This window comes from Indicator indicator, chromosome 2 (assembly GCF_027791375.1).
Source record: "Indicator indicator isolate 239-I01 chromosome 2, UM_Iind_1.1, whole genome shotgun sequence".
In the NCBI taxonomy this organism is placed as follows: Eukaryota; Metazoa; Chordata; class Aves; order Piciformes; family Indicatoridae; genus Indicator; species Indicator indicator.
In genome coordinates, this window is record NC_072011.1 from 24,200,145 (window position 1) to 24,224,970 (window position 24,826).

Sequence of the window (24,826 nt, forward strand, 5' to 3'; positions counted from 1 at the left end):
TATCAGGGTGGTTCTTTCTCTGGTTAGAAGGGATGGGAATCAGAAGCATGCATTTCAGGTCCCTTGCCCTGGTCTGACCCTTTCACCTTGAGAGCCTCTGCCACAAACCCCCTGCTTAACAGCCTGTTTAGGGGCTTTCTGAAGTGTAGTAACAGTCCTCCTCCTCTTCTTCCAAGGGCTTTATGTAGGTGTCACACAGAATCATAGAACCACATCCTACACGGGGCATTAGCTCTGCAGGTCAGATTCAGCTGGGGCTCACAGGACAACTGTCCTGGCCAGGGACCCTTTATCTCTGAAGGAAGAGATACAGGAAGGACTGTTCTCCTCTGTCAGGTACTTTTCCAACCCTCTCTTTCAAAATTATGCTGACTTTTCCCCTTCTAAATCAGAATCTTTGCTCATCCCTACAACACTAAATCCATTGCCCTGACCACTGCCCTCTGCCTATTATTATCATTATCATTATCATTATTATTATTATTATTATTATTATTATTATTATTATTATTATTATTATCCTATCTGTCTTGGGGATAAATTACTTGGATTATTGACAGGCAAGTTAAACTGTCTTAAGAGGATGGGTAGGGATGAGACAAAAAGTTTTGGTTACGGAGAGTAGTGTTAACTGATCCCAATTGTTTGAAGCTGACATGCAGCAGAATAATGTGGGTTTGCAGCTTTGCAACCATATAGCAGGGAGAGCCTGTTTTGTTTTCCAGCCCTATGACCTTCTGGCATTGGCTTCTGGCCATTGACAGGTAAGCAGTACAGTGAAGGACTTGAAAAGATATAATGTTCAAAGGCTATCCTGTTACCCACATGGAATTAAATAAACAAAAGAAAGCAAATGAGTTCTTGTAAAGGACCTTATAAGCTCGTAAAATAACATCTGGCACAAGCAAACATAGTTTTGGAGGTTCATACCACAAATAAGTAGTGCTAACTTTACAATCTGTGTGGCTAAATGACTACTGCTCCATTCTCATCATTTTAAGAGCAATATAGGCAGGTGCCTGCACAGGGAGCTTTCCTGTGGTGGGAAGTACGCTGTGCATTTCAACAGCTCCTGACTCTCCTTGCCTTTTCCTAGCAACTGCTGGTACTACAAATTGCTGGAGGGAAATGGGAACTTTACCAGTAACCTCAGCTTCATGTTTGCATACCTTGAGCAGAAAGCGATAAAGGGCTGTCTTTCAAGGCTGTTTCTAACTTCCTCCAAGGCATAGTTAAAGGTCAATGGGATGCTTAGCAAAGGTCAGTAGTGACTGATATATATGAAACCAAATGAGCATCTCATAATATATCTGTCTAATTACCAGTATCCAGAAGATAATCTAAAACAGGAACTACTGCTGCAAGGAAGGTACTCTTACACCAACACAGTCTACAGATAGCTGTAGTCTCAGGGGGACTGACTGGCAGAGACCAGCCCTGAACTAGAAGCTCAGGGCTAGCTGTGGCTGGGTATCTTGTCTTAACTCGGGGTTGGAGTGCAGGTGCCTGGCCATAGAACTTAGCCCTGCCTTCCTCACACCTGGACAGCCCACACCACTGGAATGGCACTTAGAGAGCCAGGGTGAGGCAATCAAATGTGATGCTGTGTGAGCTAAGCCTCCTTCTTCCTTTTAAATGTTTCTTCTTTGTGAATTTTAAATATTTTCACTTGGTTTCTTGAACACTAGAGCAGTCTGAGAAGGACAATTAAGGTAATTTAAAAATACCACTTGCCAAAGAAATGTCAATATTATTTGCTGGCTACTGCTGTTTGTGGAGCATAAAATAACATTGGGTGGATTCTCACCTTTCAGACTGCTCGTATGTTTCACTTATACTATCTTCTGATCAACATATGATGCTAACAGCAGTGTCAGAAATTTGGATGTACTTATTTTCCAAAAATTCGTATGAAAAGTACAGCAGGAAAAACACTGTGTATGTGTTCTGACATCTAATAAGATAGCAACAATTCAGGTAGAGTTTGTATTTGCTAATGGCTTCTGTGCAAATGCCTGCCTCTAACAGGGGGATTTTGTAAGATGGAAAATCTTCCCATATCTATGAGACTTTAGGTTGCTTTGTGAAGGTTGTGAAGTGGATAGCAATCTGTTGTATGACCAGTGGTTTGGTCACTGCAGGGTTACACTGTTGTGAGTGAGAGAGGACAGATGAGACGATGAAAACAGAGAACTTCAGCCAGGGAAGATCCCAGGGGAAACCAGCTGGGACTGTACAGACCATTGAAAGGGCTGCTTGTTTAAAAGGAGTTAGCATAAATTTTTTATGTCTCTCAGCTTAATAGATTGACCCTTAAAGGTAAGTCCTGTAAACTTCTCCAGTGACAAAGCACTGTTTTCCTAAACCACACTGGCTGACATATAAAAGGCTATCATCACTGACCTTAGTGAGAAGTACCTCTTCAGGAAGGAGCCAAACACTGCCTGCTTTAGCTGTCTGTTATACTTCAGAGGCTTAGTGAGGGATGTCATGTGCATAGCAAACAATAGATCATGTTACCACCCACGACGACATGACCTCAGAAATCCATAAGTTGTGTTCTTCCTGCCTGCAAAGATATTGCTCAGACCAGCCAACAAAGGAATGTACTATTTGGTCCGAATGTGCAGCTGCCATGAAATGTGCCTTGTTACTTCATCTTGTCTGTGCAAGTGATTAGTGATGAATGGCAATTGTCATTGCCACTGACACCCTTGCAGAAGGAAAAGGTCACAATTCACATAATATATGTTATCAGGTAAGAGTTCTGTAGCCACTCAGGTGTGTCCAGGAATTTCTGGTGGATTTAGCAAGGACAGCAGGAATGGGTTTCTCTACCTATAAGCCAGATACTAACCAAGCCTGCAAGAGTTCACATCTGAAGAGCTTTATAAATCAAAGAACAAGCTGCATCACAGAATTTCTCTTGTCAGGGAAGTGCTGTGTGTATTTCTTGGCTGACTTAATGATCCAAACAAATTGATACCAAAAATATGCAAGAGGGTATCTGTGCCTAGTGAATACACCCTCACAAGAGAAGAGGGTAGGGAATGCTTTATTAGAGCTGTTCCTGCTCAGGAAGGCACTGCCCTGAGAGCATTGCTTCCCTAGAATAAGATTCTGGGTGTAAAAGCTACAAAACCCATGATCTAGCTCTGTTTTATAGCTCTTATGTCTCTTTATAAGCTTTATCTATAGGGAGAGAAAAAAAAACCACCAACCAACCAACCAACCAAAAAAAAAATCAAACCCAAACCCAAGACAAAACCAAAATAAATAAACAAAGAAACCCAAACCAACAAACACAAATAAAAAAATAACCCTCCAAACATGTAGCCCACCCCTTTTGTATATTCATGCACAAAGAAAAAAAAGAAAAAAATATAATTTAAATTAAATGATGTGCAGCTTGATATTCCTGGGAGTGGCCCTCTACACTGCAAAAATGGGCAGCTATTTGGGGGTACACTCAGTGCACCCTGAGGATGCAGGAAGGAGTCTGTGGAGGTCCAGGGTGCTCCAGGTGCCTCCAGGTGCCTGTGGAGTTCTCCTAGTCTATATACAATTGGCACAATATGAGTGGGGAGTCATAGTTAGCAGGTATTTCACTTCAAGAGAGAGTGAGACAAGCTTTCCCTGGAAAACATTTCTAAGGTCTAAGCTTCCACTTCCTATAACCACAGGCATGAGTACATAGTTTTCTTTTAGATAAGAAAAACATACATGTAATGGTAATATAGTGGCATAAAACTGTACAGTGAATCAGGATGGGGATGATGCACACTTTGCAATCCAGAAGGCCAATCTCATCCTAGGCTGCATCAAAAGAAGTATGGCCAGCAGATCGAGAGAGGTGGTCCTGCTACTCTGCTCTGGTGACATCTCATGTGGAGTACTGTGTCCATCTCTGGGGCCCTCAATGCAAGAGGGACAGTGACCTGATGGAGAGGGTCCAGAGAAGGGCCACAAAAATGATTAGAGAGCTGGAGCACCTCTCCTATGAAGACATGCTGAGAGAGTTAGGGTCATTCATCCTAGAGAAGAGAAGGCTCTAGGGAGAGCTTCCAGCAGCCCTAACAGTACCTGAATGGGGCTTACAGGAAAGCTGGGGAGGGACTATTTACAAGGCCATGTAGCACTAGGATGAGGAGCAATAGTTTTAAATTACAGAAAGGTAGATTTGGACTTTAGGAAGAAGTTCTTTGCTATGAGGATGGTGGAACACCAGCACAGGTTGCTCAGTGAGGTTGTGGAGGCCTCATTTCTGGAGACATTCAAGGTCAGGCTTGATGGGGCTCTGAGCAACTCGATGCAATTAAGGATGTCCCTACTTACTACAGGGGACTTGGATGGATGACCTTTAAAGGTCCCTTCCAACTCAGTGCATTCTATGATTCTAAGACACCAGAAGTTTGTAATACATTAAACATGTATCATGCATATCTTGTAACGATGGACAGTTATTTGTTTTCACTTTGGACTAACTTTATGGTGAGGCTACTTTTTATTCACTCTTTTATACCTCCTTTGCAACATTTGTACTTTTGCTGACACTCAGATTTCCATGTCAATTAAAACTATGAAAATACAAACCAAACCAAATGTGTTTCTTTTTCTTCTTCTTTTTTTTTTCATCCCATGCTTAACACTATCTGACATTTCTGATAGAACCTCACATGCATATAAGACATGTACAGTGAGATTCTTCTTGGGTTTATAAGAGGCTCAGACACCTCAGAAAATGAGACATTTTGCTTTGTTCATTTGCTGCAAGCACAATATCTTCGGAAAGTCAACTTTAGAACAAAAAGTCACTCTAGAGCCTCATATAGATTAAAATGCAGATGTCCAATTACAGTTGTGGTTGGGATTTCCTTCCACATATTTCAGAGGTGGGTAAGTCTATTGTAAAACATAGCAAACTGTAGAACATATAGAAAGAGGGTAGCAGATCATCAGCTGGGTTCTTGAAAATAACTGTTCATTTATAGCCATTTAAAATGGATGATCATGTTTATTTTACTTTCTTATGAATGATTGTAGCTTTAACATTGCAGTTGGAATCTTTCTAATGTGCATGCTGCTTTCCAGGAGAGGGCACTTCATACCCACGATCAGTAGTTTTCCATTATACTCTTAATCCAAGGAATATAGTTGGAAACTCGAACATAAACACCAGGTTTCATGGGTTGCGCACAGCCAAGGCCCCAGGAGGTGACTCCATGTTGGACAAATTTATCTTGGTCCAGACAGACCAGAGGTCCTCCACTGTCTCCCTAAACAGAGAAAGAAAGTTGTAATTTATTCAAGGATAGCCCCATGTACAAGAGTGTCCTTATCACAGGGGACACATGTGAGGAGCACACAGGTTATAAGAAATCATTGGAGTTCTAACCAACTCTAGAAGGGTTCTCTAAGCATGTTGTTGAACATTGTTGTGAAGTCATCTCCCCCATCATCCAAGTACTACATTTTTTTAAAGTAAGGGGATTTGTTGAGAAGGAGTGGTTGCTCTTAGTGACTTAAATTGCACTTTTCCCTTCAATATCTTCTCTGAAGTCTTTATGGCTTTCTGTTGTTACTAGACAGCCCAAGACCAAGTGAATCTGTACATTTAAGCTGTGTGTCTTAAGATATGAGTACACACCTCTCGATGGCCTGCTTCTCCACCACAGTGCTTGTGTATAGGGAATCTGTGCTGGGTTGGCAATAGCATTGACCTGCTGTGGCAGGCAGTCTGCTGTTTTCACACTTCTTTACAGAGTCATCTCTGGCTTTTCAGGGAGGATAGTTTCTATTTTGTTTCAGTAGTAAATATTTCTAACTCCTTTCATACATTTAAAGAAACTGAAGAACTCAGTTTCAAAGCTCAGACTTCTGTAGAAAGCATTTATACCATACTTGTGAGACAGACTATTGCCAAGCATATGCTTCCTTTTCAGCAAAAGGAAAGCCCAGCATGCATTTTGCCTCACCCAGTGTGATTTTCACAGGCACTGGTCTGACACTTGGAAATTAGTAGTTCCTTTGGGCCTGTTATGCCTGTATGACAGAATCTGCTGCATTGTTCCTTAACTATTGAGATATCTCAAGTTGTTAACTGAGCTAGCCTGGACATTGGTACTAGCCCAGGTAAGGAAAACAGAGTGGTCTGGGAAAAAGAAAATCAGAGTTAGTTATTTTAAGTAAGCTTCCCTACACCTGGCCCAGACAGCCATGTATTACCATGTATGCTGTAATTCAAACTTACCTTGGCAGCAGGCAAGGGAGCAAGTGAAGAGCAGAATCCATGTGCATTTTCAGCTCATGTGCCATGTGGTGTGGAAACACCCCAAGGCTAATTCTGAGTCTCTTAATCCCAGAAAGCAAAGCACTACTTGATTTGAATATGTTTACAACCAACTCTGATGCTCACAGACTTCCTTACCTGGCAGGTATCTGTGCCACCATGAATATTCCCAGCACAGAGCTCATGTTTTTTGACTCTACCATTCAAAAATTCAGGGCGGTTGCATATTTTATTCTCAATTACAGGGAAGCCAGTTTCCTTTAAGTAGCCATCACCAATAGTTCCTTTGCAAATAAAAACAAAACCAAAATGAAAGTGCAATAAACAATAAAGGTAAATGGACATATTCACAAAACAAACATTGATATGTGGCTAAGCAGTAAAATAATCATAGTGTTTATGCACTATGCATATACTTTCCATATGAAGTGAAACTAAAATTAGTCAGCATTATCAATATCATAGTACCTTATTACACTTTACCACTTATCAAAACTTTCCTGTTCCCACAGCACAGCCTTAAGGATCCTGTACTGACTGATATTTGTGGGAATAATTCGTAAGCCTTTTTTAAGTTTTTTTTTTTTTTTATGTGCTGAGTTTTCTCTGTTGTGGAAGAAAGAAGGCAGGAAACAAACAGTTGAAAATGTCATGATAATAAGAAACAAGGAGGCAGAGAAGGTACCAACACATTTCTCAACCAAGACAGTGGGAGGTTTTGAAAATGAAAGTTATGTTTGTATTGGTCTGAAATCTTCTGAACCAGGCTACTTGGGAGAAGAAAATAAAAATTATTCAAGAGTGAGCTAACTCACATTTATGTGATTAAGAAGTAGCCTAAATCTAGAAAAACTTTCCTTCTGACTGCATAGAACCAGTGCTGAAAAGCAGAGTGGTCTGAGAGATAAGAGCATCTCTTTCAGTAGTGGTTTAGGAGGGTTAAGTTTACATAGCTCTGACCAATTTAGGAGAATCTAAATCAGAAGGAAGCAGTGTAAAGAGTGGCACTACTTGATGGATATTGATGAAATAGGTATGCATGCAAGATTTTACGGGGTGCTTTTGGCACAAAGAGAATATACTTTTGATACAGGTATGTACCAGTCTCCAAACACAGAGCTTTAAGATATGTTAATGATATCTCACCTTTTGTATCCCCCCAGCCTGTCACATAGCACTCCTCTCTTCCTCCTAACACAGCATCTTCTTTTGGCAAGCAAACTGGTATTACATGATTATTGATGATTGCTGGGCTGGAAGAAACATGCAAGAGACTTGTACAGTAATGATCGTTAGCACATTTATCCCTCATACGACCTTCAGCTTTCTGAAAAGGTTTTATGCACAGTTGCATTTTCTTTAAAAATCTGCATTTAAGTTAATGGGTTTTTCTGATATGCAAAACTGGTTTTGGTTCAGAGTATGATCTGTCAGAATATGATACAAAAAAGTTCTGAAATGGAGTTTGATACTGAAATTGCTAATATAAATCCAAGAGAATTCTTTGATTTATGTTAATGTATAGCCAACAAAACTTAATTACAAAGCTGCTGCAGCCACTGTTCTGAGGGCAGCTGCTGGACATGTGCAGAGTGCATGATTCCTTAGCTGACCGATTCCTTAGCACTCTGCATAGAGCAAAACAATAACATTCCATGTGTGCCAAGAACAAAGTCCTCCCATTGGCACCCTTTGATTGGAACATGCTGCAGAAGCCACCTCCTTGACCAGCTGGCACCTCTCATTGGGAAAGGATTTTAGCTTATACATGTAGCTGTGATTTACTGATTAAGGGATTGATAACACAGAGTATAGAAAACAGCCACTCCAAGCTGTAAGGAGGACTGGGGGGTTAGGGCTGCTCGGGACTTCTGTTAGTTAGCTACTTCATCTGGCTAGGGCTTCTGGAACTTCTATTATAAGTGGGACTCTGAGACTCTGTAATGCTGGGGATTCTACAACACAGCAATAAAAGACTTCTGGGGAGAACTTCTGAGATTCTCTGCCCTCTGCATTTCTGGAGTCTCGTTGCTATATGGCAACAGGGTTCATGCCTTCGTTTGTCACCCAATGGCAGCCCGTATTGGAGGGAGAAGAAAAACAACACAAAGCTACTTAGATGTATGAATTAGTGTCATTTGAAACAGCTTAGTCTGTCTGCATCCAGTCTGACTATTTACAAATTAATTCCAAACAGAATGATTAACACACAGCAGAACTCAAGTCAGTCTGACTTGTCTTTGGGTGCAACTAAGACTAGGCTCAGTCAGGAAGCTGCATTAATTGTGCTGGCTCTGCATCTGTTTCGGTCTTGCATGACAGCCACAGAAATCAAAGCACAAGTATCTGTCCTAGGTTTGACTAAGATACAGCTCATTTTTTATAAGAAGCTGGGAGGGGCCGCTGTCGAGATAGTCAGCTGAACCAGCTGATGGTGCCAGACTGCTGCCATACTGGTGTCATGCCTGCTTATATAAGGGGGTGGCTGGCCAGGGCAAGAGTGGGTTATTGGAGCAGGCAGCTGCAGTGGGCCAGGGTCAGGTGGATGTGTAGGGCAGGCCAGGGCAGGCCATTGCGGGCCAGTGCTGCATTTTGTATCACTCATTTTGCCTACTATTTCATTAGTATTGTTATTCCCGATGTTTCGTTCTCTCTTTGTGCTGCTCTGTTAAACTTTTCTTATCTCAACACATGGGATCTTGACTTTTTCTCCCAATATTCCTTCTCATCCCACTCAGGAGTGGAGGGTCAGCTGGGGTCTTTTTGCAGCTGTAGGGACTTATTTCTTTAGACTGCACAGTGCCTTGGCAAGAGTTTCAGATGAATGGAAAAAGATGTAAGAGGGTCCATACCAGGTATTACATCAAACACTCATGCTGTTTGCCTGCACACTGGACAGGTCTGATAGAAGAAAAAATCTCCCCACGACAGCATGGAAACAGTCTAGGATGACATCAAGCTAATATCGCAGTTTTCAATCCTCATTACCTTATCAAGGCAGAAGCATGTAGAAATGCAGACTGAAAGCTCCTCTAGGCATTACCGTCTCCTACTTGACTGTCCCTGCCTCACCTCCCATTGCCAGTCTGGGTCACTGTCCCTAGCCTTCTTCCCTTCCCAAGGCAGACCTTTCCCTTTCTGAAGCCCTGCAGCTAAGTCACCTTGGTTTCCACTGGAGCTTCTGCAGAAAGAGGTGGTCTTAAATGGTTGATTGAACATGGTGTGTACAGAAACACCTCCATGACACCAGCAATCACTGTTTAGTTAACTTGGCCCATCAGAACAAAGGAATACTTCAGGTGAAAAGGTACCTGCTCAGTTTTAGTAGAGCAATGTCTGCCCTGTGTGGCTCCTTGAACAATTTCTCAACATCTCGTTTTTGCACTGATGGCTCTAATGCTCTTTCTTTGTGTAATCCAAGGTATACTTTATATGCAGATGGCCGTGACGACCTGTTGGAAAAGGTTGCACATGATGAGATGACCAACACAGACCCAGGACATAGACCACTTACAAAGTTATTTGGCACCTTTTTTTTTTTTTTTTTTTTTTGTCAAGAAAGGAAAATAAAGCCACATTTGGCATAAACTTAATTTCTTAATCCTTTATTATGGAACACGAAATCAAATCAACAAAAGCTATTACTGTCACTGTTTTTTCAAAGAGTGCTTTAATGAATAATAGACTTGATTCAATTGTCAACTGTTTGCAAGCTAAGTCGAGAGACAGCTCAGGTTGGTTATTTGGTCCATTTTGTTTCTCCTCTGATTTTCTACCTAGTGTATGAAAATGATGGTGCAGGCTATAATAGATACTTACTTTTCTAAGCAGTGAGCAGCAGTAAGAACCCACTGAGGGTCTATAAGAGTTCCTCCACAGAAATGCAGGCCATAACTATAATACAGAAGAAAGCATAAAAAGGGTGTTGGCTTAAGGTGGGGAGGTTAATTCCACTGCAGTTCATCAGGAAATCATAGAATAATTTCTGTTGAAAAAGACCTTTAAGATTATCATTCAACATTGTCTAATTCTACTGAGTCTGGTGCTAAACAATGCCCCTTAGCACCACACCGATGCATTTTTTAAACACTTCCACGGATGGGGATTCAATCACCTCCCTGGGGATCCTATTGTAGTATTTTAGTGTTGCTCCTTTCCATGAAGAAGTTTCTTCTAATATCTAACCTAAACCTCATCTGGTTCAGCTTGAGGCTATTTTCTCTTGTCCTATCACTTGTTACAACAGGGAAAAGACCAAAACCCACCCTGCTACAGCCTCCTTTCAGGTACTTGCTGAGAGCAATAAGATACCCCCTCAGCCTCCTCCTCTCCAGACTAATCATTTTAACATGTATGAATTTACAGACTAAAGACATTATTCAACATTCTCATTAAGAATCAACACTTTATTTTCCTTGATCAATATGTCTTCCAATGACAGCAGTGTTATTTGGATATTTTTATAAGGCCTTGTATGAAAACATGTAGACTTTTGTTCTGAACCAGTATTTCTGTTACTGGAAAACCTTCTGTGCAATGATATTTTGGAGGTTGTGGCTTTCCTCCATCTCTGATCAGTCAGAAAGCTCTGCAGCTGGCCTTGATTCCTAGTTTTGTTAATAACTTCACCAATAGGACCAAACACTTACATGGAAGGAGAGATGAAGATCTGTACTAGCCATATTTCATACTGTTGCTTTTAATGATAAGATACTGATTATACCATAGAATATAGTGACAGATTTCAATTCATTCTGCCCTTCAGTGAACATGGTTTTGAAATTAGCATTTGTATTGATTTCCTAGATATTTATCACAAAAGAGGGCAGCCTTGGTTGTCTAAAGGACCTTCTTTAGGATAAGCACACATAATGTATAACATTGAGCTATTTTAAAAGCAAAATCAAGTCTAGAATGATGCAACAACATATTGTAGCATCCTATGTGATGCAAAATTTATTTGATGTGAACTCTAATGTAATGGGGAACAGCCATACCTTGTCCGGAGACTGATTTGCCAGGGCCAGGAGTGTGGATGTGAAATACACCCAGCAACAATTCTTTGAGCACACAGCTTTGGTCTGAACTTGGCTTTTCCACACTCATACTGAGTAGCTGCTACACAATGAATTAAAAAAAAACAATATCACTATAGGGAGCTTCAGTGTATTTTTTGTGCATTCACTGTGCACTCAGAAAACTAGAAGGCAAATTTGTTATATTTGTCACTTCAGCTTTTGATTCTCTGTAGATAATTATATTCCATGTATCCCCTGTGTTTTGTTAGGCTACCTTCATCCAGACTGGTTTAAAATGCCTGATAATTTTTTTTTTTATATTACACTTATCAGTGGTCAGCAAATTACACATGAATATATATATATATATATATATATATATATATATATATAGTCAGATAGAAGAAAAAAAACAAAACCAGCAACCAACCAAAAAAACAGAAGGGGAAGAAGGAAATAGAGATAAAGGAAAAGTAAGCTCTCAGAACATCTTTAAATGTACTGTTACAGATGCCAGCAATGCAAAACCTGCACTGGCACCTGTTTCCAAACAATCTTGGTAGTACAGCACATGACATTCAATCGTCTCTGTGGAACAAAGTTTTGTCCACTCATCTCAGGATCTTTTGGTACTTCAGTACCTCTGAGTACCTCTTAAGAAAGAGTAGTTCTTATTCAGCTATAGGAAACCACACAGTATTTAGAATTTGTTGCTGGCAGAAGAAACAAACTAATGAAATTAAAGACAAAAGCCACATTATCTTTGTTCTTTAGCTGAACAACTGAGTTTTTAAAAAAGAGATTAATTTTAAAAATAAATGAGATCTTCAAAATTAATACAACCACGTGAAAGTGGCATTTTCCTGGTAAGAGCCCTATGCAGTGCTTTCACTGTAGTAGAATTTTTAGAGTAACAGTGTGTGTTTGTTACAGAACATTGTTCTTTGTCTTGTTTGCTCCATTTGAGGGTTTTGATCAGAGCACATTTTCTGCTGCTCACAGCTGAGAGGATAGAGCAGCAAGTCACCCTTCTTTCAAGTAGGAGCTACCTCTCTTCCTGGCATAGCTTTTGTTGTTGATGGACATGAAAGTACTTCAAACAAAACGTTGTAAAACATTACGATTGTACACTGCATTGCACCATTTCATTCAGAATACTGAATGACTTGATTACTAGCAGCAAAAACTAAGGAATTTGGTTGAATATTTAGGACCTGATGCACTTTCCAGACATCTGACATGGTACAATATCAGAGGAGGGGAAAGCTGTTTTACATACAGGACAGAACCAGAGCTGTATGAGCAGGGAGTGCAATCTTTTTTTTTTTTCTGGGATAAGAGCATCCTTTTTTCCACCTGGCTACACACAGAGGTTTGCCAGGTGACCAGCAAGGAACAGGGAAAATTTCCACAGGAATAGCCCTATTTTGAAGTACATGGCAAAAGCCATGTGAACTTCACTGAGTTTCAGGTACAACTTGTGCTGGCTTTGGAGCTTCCAAGGAATAAGCCCCACTCACAAGACTTCAGGCACAGATTTTGAGAATCCTTTCCATAGAGCCTTAATTTCCAGTCTAAAGCTATTGCACTGTCTTAGATCGTTCTTTCAGATTATTGCTGAATGTCCTCTAGTTGTCCTAAAAGGTTACAGGAAAGTGAGAGATTAGTCTTTAAATGAATAATTACAGCACATAGGAATGTCACAGTATTCCCAGGCTTTTCTTGGATCTGTAGTGTAGCACCAAGGGCCATTCACATCTCCATCAGGATTCCTGCAATACTGTAACAAACAATAAAGACACTAGTGATTAACCAGGGGACAAAAAGAAACTACCATTGTATGTTTTTAAATAAAATCAAATTAAATTTGGGAAATATTTTCTTTTACTTCCTTACTGAATAAGTAATTTCCAATTCCTTTTGTAAAAATTTGTGTAATTTTCTATTTGCTCTGTGAGTTTAGAAAATACATATATATAATAAAAGTGCAACCTCTTCAACTATCTTCAGCCAGTAAGCTTCACTAGTGCAAGCTTGGATGTCTGAGATATCCGAAAGTATGAGATTGTGATGCAGGACAATGCTTTCTAAAGCACTTGTCTAGTTCTGCTTCCACTGCAGTTCATAGGAGCAATATGGTCAGTCATGAGGTCTTTTCACACCCACTCTGGTTTTGTGACTCATGACTCTGGGGCAATTGGATATTCTGTAGCTGCTCTTGGACAACTTGGTGATGCCTAGGAGTCCTAGGGGCAGGGTTGCAGTGTTTGTTTACCCTGGTCTCTATGGGGTGCCTGGGTAGCTGAATCTCTAGAATTCGCTGGCTATGCTGGCTGATCTCTGCTCATACAACTTTATGCTACCAGACATTATTCTAGTTCCCTTCCCAACTCTGAAATACATCCCATGTTTTAGGAAAGAGGAGAAAATATTTGCTTCCTTTCCTCAAGAGTCCCTGATGAACGCAAGAACCAAAATGTTACAGTGCACAGCTTTTTGAAGTTGTTTCCCCAGTCTGAGATGGAGGATAGACTAAGGCAAGCTGTAAAATCATGTACCTGGAGAAAAAATAGTTCAATATGGCAGCAGCAAACAAGGTCTTTATATCACAGAGCTTGTCACAAACCAGGGAAGCATTGTATATGGAATGTTACAAGTCTAGAGAACTAGAGATGAGTATGTGTGTTAGGACATGAAGGCTAGAGATGGAGAATGAGTTACAGGATGGGCCAAACGCATCCTTATATGATGGGCTGTGGCAGAAGCTGAAGGGCTGGAGGAGGAATTACTGGAGGATAGGGGCTGCAATCCATCAGTTACATATCTCAAGGAACTTGCACTGAACATTGGATCCTTGTCTTCATACCTGTCACTATTACTGCTGAAACCTATGAGCCCTCCTCTTTCTGGCAGAGGAGGCAGAAGTGCTACCCACAGACCAACTCCAGTGAGAAGAAGTGAGTGCCCATCTGTAGCCCCTTGACCATGCTCCAGAAGCATTCAACAGTTTCTGGGCATCTGTGTGTCCCACGGAAGTGTAGACTGTTCACACAGGTTCTTGGGCTGAACTCAGGAAAATAAAGTAATTTGCAAAGACCTGACATGAAATGCTTGCTGAATGATGACAACAGGCACGGCTCAGTGACAGAAAGTATTAAATGAAGAGCTGCTCACATTTTTATCCAGGCCTGCTCCTGGGTGAGTCGTGGGAGTGAAATAGTCGTGAGTATGAGGTCTCTGAGAACTCCACTCTTGACAAGTCCTGCCTCTTCCAGTTTTTGCTACTGTTCCACGATAGTCTTTACCATTACCGTTAATGCAATCTGTGAAGAAATAAATAATTGTTAGCTGTGAACTATTGGGCCATGGCTGTTCTTGATGGTGGTGAAGCAGAAATAGATTTGGGGAAATACTACTAGGATTTACACATCCTACATAATATATATAGGAGGAAAGAGGGGCAATGTAGTGTCAATGATATTTAACAATCACATTTTAATTTCCTTGCATTTTGAATACTTTCCTCACAATCATGAATAATTCTCGATTCTTGGTGAAGTAAGGAGAGGGGTCAGCAAAACTGCTATTTTGGACTTCTGGGTGGCAAATTTTGGCCTGTTCAGGACACTGGTTGAGAGATTCTCTTGGGAGATAGCCCTGAAGGGGCAAAGAGGTCCAGGAAGACTGGGCATTTTTCAAGAAAGAAGTCTTAAAGGTGCAGGACCAGACTACCCCCATGTGCTGTAAAACAAACTGGTAGGGAAGACGACCAGCTTGGCTTAAAAGGGAATTTTTGCTGGGACTCAGGAAAAAAAGAGTTTTCCCCTTTTGGAAGAAGAGGTAGGCAAATAAGGAAGGGTACAGAGGTCTTGTTAGGTCATGTAGAGAGAAAATAAAAAAGGCAAAATTCCTGCCAGAACTCAATTCGGCCATTATCATAAGAGGTAAGAAATGTTTTTACACACACATAAGCAACGAAAAGAGAGTCAAGGAAAATGTCCACCCTTTGTTGGATGTGGGGGAAAAACTTTGCCACCATGCATGAGGAAAACGCTGAGGTACTTAATGCCTTCTTTGCTTCAGTCTTTAACAGTCAGATCAGTTGTCTTCAGGGTATTCAGCATCCTGAGTTGTAAGACAGGGATAAAGAGCAAAATAAAACCTCCATAATCCAGGAGGAAGCAGTTAGCAGCCTGCTATGCCACCTGGACACTCACAAGTTTATGGGGCTGGATGGGATCTACCTGAGAGTGCTGAGGGAGCTGGCAAAGGAGCTTGCTAAGACACTTTACACCATCTATCAGTAGTCCTGGTTAACAGGGGAGGTCCCAGACAGCTGGAGACTTGCCGGTGTGACACCCATCTACAAGAAGGGCCAGAAGAGGATCCAGGGAACTACAGGCTTCTCAGTCTGACCTCAATACAGGGGAAGATTATGGAGTGATTCATCTTGAGTACACTCATATGCCAAGTGCAGGACAGCAGGGAATCAGGTCCAGCCAGCACGGACTCATGCAAGGCAGGTCCTGCTTGACCAACTAGACCTCCTTCTATGACAAAGTAATCCATCTAGCAGATGAGGGAAAGACTGTAAATGTTGGCTACCTGGGCTTTAGTAAAGCCTTTGACATCATCTCCCACAGCATCCTCCTAGAGAAGCTGGTAGCTAATGGCTTAGACTGGTATGCTGTTTGCTGGGTAAAAAAAATGGATGGAAGGCTGGACCCAAAGAGTGGTGGTGAACAGAAATAAATCCAGCTGGCTGCCAGTCACTAGTGGTGTTCCCCAGAGCTCAGTATTGGGATTGGTCTTGTTTAATATCTTCATCAATGACCTGGATGAGGGGATGAAGTTCTCCCTCAGCATGTTTGCAGATGACACCAAATCGCATGGGAATGTTGGTCTGCTTGAAGGGAGGAAGGCTCTGCAGATGGATCTGGACAGGCTGGATTGAGGGGCCAAGATCAGGTGTATGAGGTTTAATACGGTCAAGTGCCGTGTCCTGCACTTGGGCCAGAAGAACCCTGTGCTGGGAAAGAGTGGCTGGAAGGCTGCTCAGCAGAAAGGGACCTGGGGGTGCTGGCTGGTATCTGGCTGAACATGAGCCATCAGTTTGTTCAGGTAACCAAGAAGGCCAAAAGCACGCTGGCCTCTATCAGAAACAGTGTGGTCAGTAGGAGCAGAGAAGCGATCATGCTCTTGTATTCATCAGCCCTCACTACAAGACAGACATTACACTTGATTGCTGGAGCATGTCCAGAAAAGGGTAACAAAGCTGGTGAAGGGTCTAGAGAACAGTCTTATGAGGAGTGGCTGAGGGAGATGGGATCATTTAGCCTGGAGAAGAGGCTGAGGGCAGTTGTTATTGCCCTCTACAACTACCTGACAGGAGGTTGTAGCAAAATGGGTATTGGTCTCTTCTGCCAAGTAACTAGTGACAGGATTAGAGGAAATGGCTTCAAGTTGTGCTAGGGGAGGTTTAGAGTAGATATTAGGAAAAATATCTTTATTGAAAGAGTGTCGAGCACTGGAACAAGCTGCCCAGGGAAGTGGTGGAAGCATGATCACTGGAGGTGTTAAAAAAAGTGTACATACATGGCACTTCAAGACATAGTTTAGCAGGAGTGATGGTGTTGGATTGATGGTTGGACTTGATAGTCTTAGAGCTTTTCTAACCTTAATGATTCTATGATTCTCTGACAGTCACAGATCAAAGAAGCTTAAGTTCAACTGACTCCTTGTGAGTCCAGAAGTCAGGACCACAAAGACAATGCACTGGTAACATCTTTCTCTTAGGACACTTACACCAGTCTAATGCCACGCTTCACAGTAGGTAAAATCAGCAATACATGTTCAGCCAAAACTATTAACCTTCTAACCAGAAGAACACATCATAGCAAAAAAATGAAAGGGCAGCATTCCAATCACCTGCTGCATAATGAAGATGCATCTGAACTGAATTAAAAAAGCAAGTTGCTCTCTGGTGGGAAATGGCACCCAGGAATTGTGAATGCATGGCACACAAAAAGGCTTTTTCACAACAGTCGCAAGCTATCACCTCTATATTTGCTGTCATTGTTAGGTATCCTCCCACAGTAGTGCAGAGACTACAGCCCATCTGTTTCCAATATTGCCAAATGTAGTAGATAAAAGAAGGAATATTAATCTAAAATAAAATAGAGAAACCCTGCTATGGAATTCTACAAGAAAGTTCAGGATATGAAGAGAGTGGATACAGTATTATGTTAAATTCAGTAATTGTCTAGAGTTTTCTGTATATCATCTTCATTAAATTCTTGATGACATTTCTATAAAAAGCAGCTTGCTGCTTATGAACACTTCTAAGGCAATTGGAAAGTATTCTCACCAGAATTTGGTTCCAGTGTTGTCTGAGGAGGTTTTGGTAAAGTCACTGGTGTGTGGTCATCACATCTCTTCAAGTTACAATATTCCCATCTTACTCTGGGGTCAGTGGTGTAGCACCATGGGCGGCTATCGGCATCTGGATTTCTGCAATAATTCTGCTTCAGGTCCCTAAAAATGTAAACACATCACATTCCAATCCATGCCACTGCTCTGGGGAGGACTTTAAAAAACATTTTGGAAAGCTGGTGGGCTATAAAGCTAGCATATATAATTTATCGTGTACAGTGTGCAACAGAAATCCAGCATGAAGAAATCAAGAAACATACAGAGAATATTTAAATATGGATTTACAAATCCAGATAAGTAAAAGCACATATATATAAAGATATATTTATTTTTATATTTCCAAATACATTATTAGCTTTTAAGAAGATTGTTTTTTAATTTTCAAATAAATAAATATTAAATATTTGGAATAAGAAAATAACTGATCCTTTCCTCAAAACTCTAATGAACTGCAGAGTAGGAAGCAAAACCATAAAGTCATGAATAAGCTTGTAGAATCATAGAATCATAGAATGCACTGGGTTGGAAGGGACTTCTAGAGGTAAGCTCATGTTTAGAAACAGTTCATTTTGGTATAAGGGGAAATTTGTGATAACTCTTAATTCCTTTAGAAACACACAGTTAAACAGTCTAAAAGCATAACAATGACAACTGTGGTTTGTTTCAAGATGAGGTTAATAGAAAGTATTTCCACATTAAAAAGAAAAAAAAGGAAAATGAGGGGGTTATTTTTGTCGAGTACACTCCCTTCTTAGCTTTAAAATCGTTGTGTAAAGAGGATGCACATCAAACCAAGCTGATGAAGGGTGACTGTCCAGTAAAGCAGGGAACCGGAGGATACACGTACGCATTGGGAAACCGGTCTGCCGTTTTGTTGTGTCGGTGCGGTGACATTGAGCTCCAGGCTTGACATTTCTTTCCCGAGAGAGTGAAAGAAGCTGTGCCACGGTAAGTCACACCATTGCCTTCGTAGCACTCTTCAGTAATTTGAGCCTGCTCAGGCACATCAACAGCTGTAGTGAATAACAGAAACCAGTCCCTTGCATCCGTAACAGTGTGAGAGCTGAAATCCACCCCCCCTCCCCGACAATAACCAGGCTAGCTCAGTCTGGAAGCAAATGAAAGCTGTATTTACAAGCAAAATCTACAATCTATGATGAAATGCAATGAATATGTACAAATATACACTATTCACAACATTTACAAATATGTACAATCAACAGAAGAGCACAACCAAGCTCCCTTTGCTTGCCCCAAGGGGACCTCCCAAGGGGCCTCCTCCCCAACCAGAAGGACCCAGATGCCCCTGGCAGATTGCAGAGAGTTAAGAAGCAGAGAGGCTGTTAGACTTAGCTCATCAAGGTCAGTGTGTTATCTTCAGCCAGAAGAGGAGAAGCCCAGCAAGCCAGAAGAAGAGAGAAGCCCAGCAACCTGTGAACTCAGACTCCAACTGCCCCAACTTTGTTTTGAGTAGTGGTCCTTAAACACTTCTATCTATCCAATGGAAGTGTTTAGAATAATCATTAGTTTGCTTTCTTACACCCAATAGTGACTTATTTACATTCTCTAACCTTCTATTCTTGAACTTTGTGAAGAAAAAATTAAAAGACAGTCTTTAAAACCTTCACAGCATCTTAATACTTTCACATTAATACATGAGCATAGAAAGCCAATAGAAAACAGCAAGGCAGAGTATGTCACTGACTGCCACTGCATGTTCTCTCTAACAGAATTCTTCTCTGGCTGTAGATCAAAAGGAAGATTTAAAAAAATATTTATAGACATTTCATGATATGCTGGATTAAAAGAATTTATATATCAATTTTATTGCTATGCATGGGGATTTGTTTCAGCTAATGAGGGAAATAGTTCACATGTGGTGAACTGGGGAATGTGGCTTTGCCACAGATGCATGTGTGGAACAAGCCTTTCTTGTATAAGAAGAATTTTCCTTTGATTGCTTTTTATGGAGTCTTGATTCAGTGCTCTGAAATTCTAAAATCAGAATCACAGCCATTTGGACTGGAAAAGACCTTTAAGACCATTGCATGCCAACCATTATCTAACTCTATCAAGTCTGGTACTAGACCATGTCATTCAGCACAGTATTTAAGCATCTTTTAAACACCTCCAGGGATGGGGATTCAATCACATCCCTGAGGAGCCTATTCCAGTGTTTGATAACCCTTTCCATGAAGAAGCTCCTTCTAATATCCAATCTAAATCTCCCCTAGTGCAACTTCAGGCCATTTCATCTTGCCCTATCACTTATTACTTGGAAGAAGAGACCAACACACACCTCACAACAACCTCCTTTCCCTTTTCTCCAGACTAAACAACTCCAGTTCCCTCAGCTGCTCCTTGGAAGACCTTTTCTCCAGTCCCTTCACTTTTGTTGCCCTTCTCTGGACCCACTCCAGCACCTCAATGTCTTTCCTGTAGTGAAAGGCTCAAAACTGAACACAGCAGTAGAGGTGTAGTCTCCCCTGCCCTTCATGAACCCATGCTGACTGGGCCTGATCACCTGGATACATGCTACATAAAGGCACTCAAGATGATCCAATCAGTCTGGCTTTCCCTGACACCAAGGTCAGACAGACAGTTCTGTAGTTCTTTGGATCATTCTTGTAATGGTTGTCACATTAGCCAACCTCCAGCCACCTGGGACCTCCCCAGTTAGTCAGGACTGCTGGTGGAAAGTGGCTTGGTGAGTGCTTGCACCAGCTCTTTCAGTACCATTGGTTCTATGCCATCCAGTACCATGGACTTGTGTATGTCGAAGAGTGCAGCAGGTCACTAACCCTCTCCTCTTGACTTATGGTGACTTCATTCCACTCCTCATCCCTCTCTTCCAGCTCAGGGGGTTGGGTATCTGTCAGAGAACTGATCCTACTGCTAAAGACTGAGGCAAAGAATGTATTAAGTACCTCAGCCTTTTCCTCATCCTTGACCACTATGTTTCCCCTCTGCATCCAACAAAGGGCAGAGATTCTCCTTAACCCTCCTTTTGTTGCTAATATAATTTCTTGTTCTCTTTAACAGCCAAATTAATTTCCAGCTGGGCTTTGGCCCCTCTAATTTTCTCTCTTCATGGCCTCACAACAACTTCATAGTCCTCTGGAGTGTCCTGCCCCTTCTTTGGAAGGCCATGGACTCCTTTTTTTACCCTGGAGTGCAATCACCTGCAAGTTCTTCTCTGTTCATACACCGCAGGTCCAGCACGATGCCTTCCCTAGTTGTGTCCCTTACCAGCTGTGTCAGGAAGCTATCCTCCACATGTCTATGAACCTGTGATACTGCTCCCTCTCTGCGGTGGTGTATTTCCGGTAGACATCAGGGAAGTTAAATTTCCCACCAAGAACAAGGTCTAGCAATCGTGAGACTTCTCCCAAATATCAAAAAAAACAATGTATCTGTTTCTTTATCCTGGTCGGGTGGTCTATAATTGATTCCCACCATGATATCTGCCTTGTTGGCCTTCCCCTTATTGTTAACCATAAACATGCAACCTGATTGTCATCATCGTTAAGCTCAAGACAGTCAAATCACTCCCTGAAATACAGGGCCACTCAGCCACTTCTCCTTCCTTGCCTATCTCTTCTGAAGAGTTCATAGCCATGGATTTCAGTAGTTTAGTTGTGTAAGACATAATTTCCTGTGATGGCTGTTGTGTCAGTTTTCCTGATGCACAATGGCTTCCTGTTTGTTTCCCACGTTGTGTGCATTAGTATAAATGTACTTCAGTTAAGCTAATGATCCCACCACCTTTTTATGGGGAGAAGTCTTGTTCCTGCCTGACTGTTCTCAGGTACTCCCATGGTTACTAATCCATTAATAGCCCTCCTGTCTTTTCTGCCATGTGGGTCTCCATTCCTTGCCTCCACCTGCAGACTGAAAAACCTTGCTAGCAGACCATCCTTGAAATACTGGTGTGATGCCCTTGGAATTGTTTCTAGCAACTCAGTTTTTTGCCCTTCCTCCTTCATATCTAACTTAAAGCTCTTTCAATGAGCACTGCTATCTCCTGGCCTAGGATCCTTTTCCCTCTTTGAGACAGGGTATCCTGTCTGTTGGCAGCAGGCCTGGTGTCCTGTAAATCAGCCCATGATTAAAGAACCCTGAGTGCTACTGGTGACATCAGGCTTGGGTGGTAGTAAGTTCCCACTGAAGCTCTGTCTGTGAATCCGATTCTTAGGTTTTGCTTTGGATTCTGTTTTTCAGGAGATGCCGTGCAAAGCTAATTAACTTTTCTATGGAACATTAAAAAATTTAGAGGTAGAGGGAACTGCCAACTTGGCAAAAGAAAATGTCCTCTGCTAGTGCAAATTTTCCTGAGCTGGGTCAGTAAGTGCACTGATGTGCAGTTGTGCACTTAGCCACCAGACTGAATGCAGCATCCTGGGCTCCATACCAGGCTTAGGAGTTCAGCTGATGCATGGTAACAGTGAGAGTGAGAGCAGTAATACAACTGAGAAGAGTCAACCAAGATGACCCTTCCTTCCAGATGTCTCCTGTTCTTACCAGGGGCCTCTGATTCTGTCCATTCACAGGAGGGGATGGCACAATATTCCCACCGGGCAGTTGTGTTGGTGGTGTAACACCATGGCATCTTCTCACCATCAGGATTTCTACAGTAGTTTTCCTCTAGGCTCCTGAAACAGAAAACAGAAAAGCCTCCCATGGAAATCTAGCAAACATTATGAGCAACAGGAGAATGCACCTTGTTGCCTAATTTAGTGCTGTGTTTATTGGTGAGAACTGCTGCTCTTGTTTATTGATGTTATTTACTAGATGAATAATTGCAATGTACTGGCGTTCTGTATGTGCTAAGCCAGACATCTGCCAGATTGATGGATGAGCTAAAATACTGTATTTTATGTAGTACTTTCAGGTCAAGAGTAGCATAGAAGAGTGAAAGGATCTAGTCTCAAGCAAATATCATAATTATAACCTTCTTACTCCACATCGCTTCACCTGAGCACCAATACAGTAAAAAAGATGAAATTAAAAAAATGAGAAAAAGATCAGAGGAACAGAGCTTGAAAGTCAGAAAAAGAGACAGTAATATTCAGGAACAAAGAAGGGAATAAAAAGAAGTGTGAAAAAAAAAAGAAAAGAGAATCCATCTGAAGAACACTGTAATATAGCTGAAGAAAAATGAAGTAGTTCTGTGCTTGGTACTTCTCATGGACATTGAATAACGGAGAGGCTTCACCTACTTGCAGGGATAGTTTTCAGGAGTGCGAGCATGTCTGTGAGGAGACTGAGAACTCCAGCGCTGGCAAGTATTTCCATATTCAGTAACAGATATTGTGCCTCGATAGTCTTCACCTCTTCCTGACAGGCACTGACGTCCTGGTGCAGGAACTGGTGGAGGTGTGGCTATTACAAAAAATAGGAACTGAAATTAAGCAGTGCCTTCTAGACATAATGAAAACATAAACATAGCCATTATGATCTTTATAATAAAGTGGGCTTCTTAGCTTTCTTTACAGGTAAGTTTTAAAGACCAAAATGTTCAGAAAAGAGCTAAAAGTATCTTGACTTTTCTTTCTTCCATTTTAACATTTTCACAAGCAGTCAAACTGCAAGAAGGGCATTTGCACCTGCTCCTTTATAGCAGCCAGGATGCAACACGATCAAGTAGTAGCAGATCCATCACAATGAAACTAGAAAGTGAGCAACTGGTAATGCCATGAAGAAAACTCAAGTGGTAGTGGCAGGCTCAGCATTGCACCTGTGCCCTTTTATAACTGCAGTCATAGCTACGTACAGGTATGGGTGCATTTGTAAAAGAGATGTACTTTAACTGGTGAGAGAGACAACAAGGATGAGTTCTGGTAACAAACCCCAAAGAACAGTATCACGACAAGGAGAGGTCGTTAGAGGAAAAGGAAACTGGAAAGGTGAAGAACTGAATTGGAAGAGCAAAACAAAAGCCAAAATATTTTCAGGAAAAGTGAAACTTGATGTCAAAGTAGGAACATCAGAAGAAACTGAAATCAGAAGAAGCATCAGAACCACTGAAATGGCTAGAGAAGTCATTAAGGAAGGCAGACGTGCTCCAGGCAAAACCACTAGAAATGCCTATGACAGAAATGTCTGGCCTCAAAAGAACTATTCAGAGGCTCATATCAAAAGTATTTCATTTTTTCCCCCTTGAAATAAAACTCAGGACATTTTTATTATTTCCTTTTTCTTTGGAGCCTCTTTGATTTGTTCTAGCTCCTGGCACTGCTCTGAATGGAAGCTTTCTGTCTTTGTGTCTAGATGTCTGGAAGTCAGACTCACTGCAACGAGGAATGTCACAATATTCCCAGCGTTTAGTCGGGCTGGTAGTGAAACACCAAGGCCGAGGTTCACCATCAGGATTGCGGCAATAATTCATCTTCAGATCCTTCTCAGGAAAACTAAATAAGAAAAATAACTTTTAAAGAACATCACTAATGGTTGTAGTAAGTATCCTGTCTGGGGCAATGTGGTCTTTAGTCCACCACTGATGATAAACAGTCACAGTTTCTGACTTACTTTTCTGGGAGGTATCCATGAGAGTGAGGTTTTTGGGAGTCCCAGCGCTGGCACTCCAGCCCAGACACTGTTGTTGCAACTACTCCATGGTAGTTTTCTCCACTGCAGTGCATGCACTCTACTGTATGAGCAAGGCAGATTGAGGAAAAAAGAGACAGAAAATACTTGATGAATAATACTTGATTGGTCAATAAACACTCATACTCATCTTACATGAAGATCAAGAGCCCAATGAGAGCACAAGGCTGAAGGACAGCTTTTTTTTTTGGCAAGGTAAAAGCTTATTTTTCTTGATGACTTCAACTAGTCATACATTTATAGATATTAATTAAAAAAAAAAATAAAACAACAACAAGAACACCTCCCCCCCAACATTATAGACTATAGTTTTAAAAAGAGCTAAACTTAAAATTCTAAGCTATAATTTTAAAAAGTGTGCCTTGCTGATACCATGTTTTATCAACTTTTTCAGTAGCAAGTGTCATTTGGTTCAATTCTAGGATTACAATTTGTGAATATCCTTATATACTTTGTTGGGGTTTTTTTGTTTTGTTTTGTT

The 24,826-nt window shown here is 41.3% G+C and overlaps 1 protein-coding gene across 1 annotated transcript in view; it reads right to left on the reverse strand.

The window, feature by feature from the left end:
- Positions 1–5,030: 5,030 nt before the first annotated feature.
- Positions 5,031–24,826, reverse strand: part of PLG (plasminogen) — a 31,061-nt gene continuing 11,265 nt past the window's right edge. The window contains exons 6-19 of the mRNA XM_054399295.1: positions 24,268–24,388; positions 24,031–24,149; positions 22,959–23,121; positions 22,261–22,391; positions 18,587–18,752; positions 17,675–17,841; positions 14,482–14,630; positions 12,994–13,087; positions 11,287–11,407; positions 10,109–10,183; positions 9,601–9,741; positions 7,436–7,542; positions 6,428–6,573; positions 5,031–5,276 (exon numbers count right to left, since the gene is read on the reverse strand). Coding sequence (XP_054255270.1) covers positions 5,115–5,276; positions 6,428–6,573; positions 7,436–7,542; positions 9,601–9,741; positions 10,109–10,183; positions 11,287–11,407; positions 12,994–13,087; positions 14,482–14,630; positions 17,675–17,841; positions 18,587–18,752; positions 22,261–22,391; positions 22,959–23,121; positions 24,031–24,149; positions 24,268–24,388 — 1,862 coding nt within the window. The 3' untranslated portion in view covers positions 5,031–5,114. The remainder of the gene's footprint in view (positions 5,277–6,427; positions 6,574–7,435; positions 7,543–9,600; positions 9,742–10,108; positions 10,184–11,286; positions 11,408–12,993; positions 13,088–14,481; positions 14,631–17,674; positions 17,842–18,586; positions 18,753–22,260; positions 22,392–22,958; positions 23,122–24,030; positions 24,150–24,267; positions 24,389–24,826) is intronic.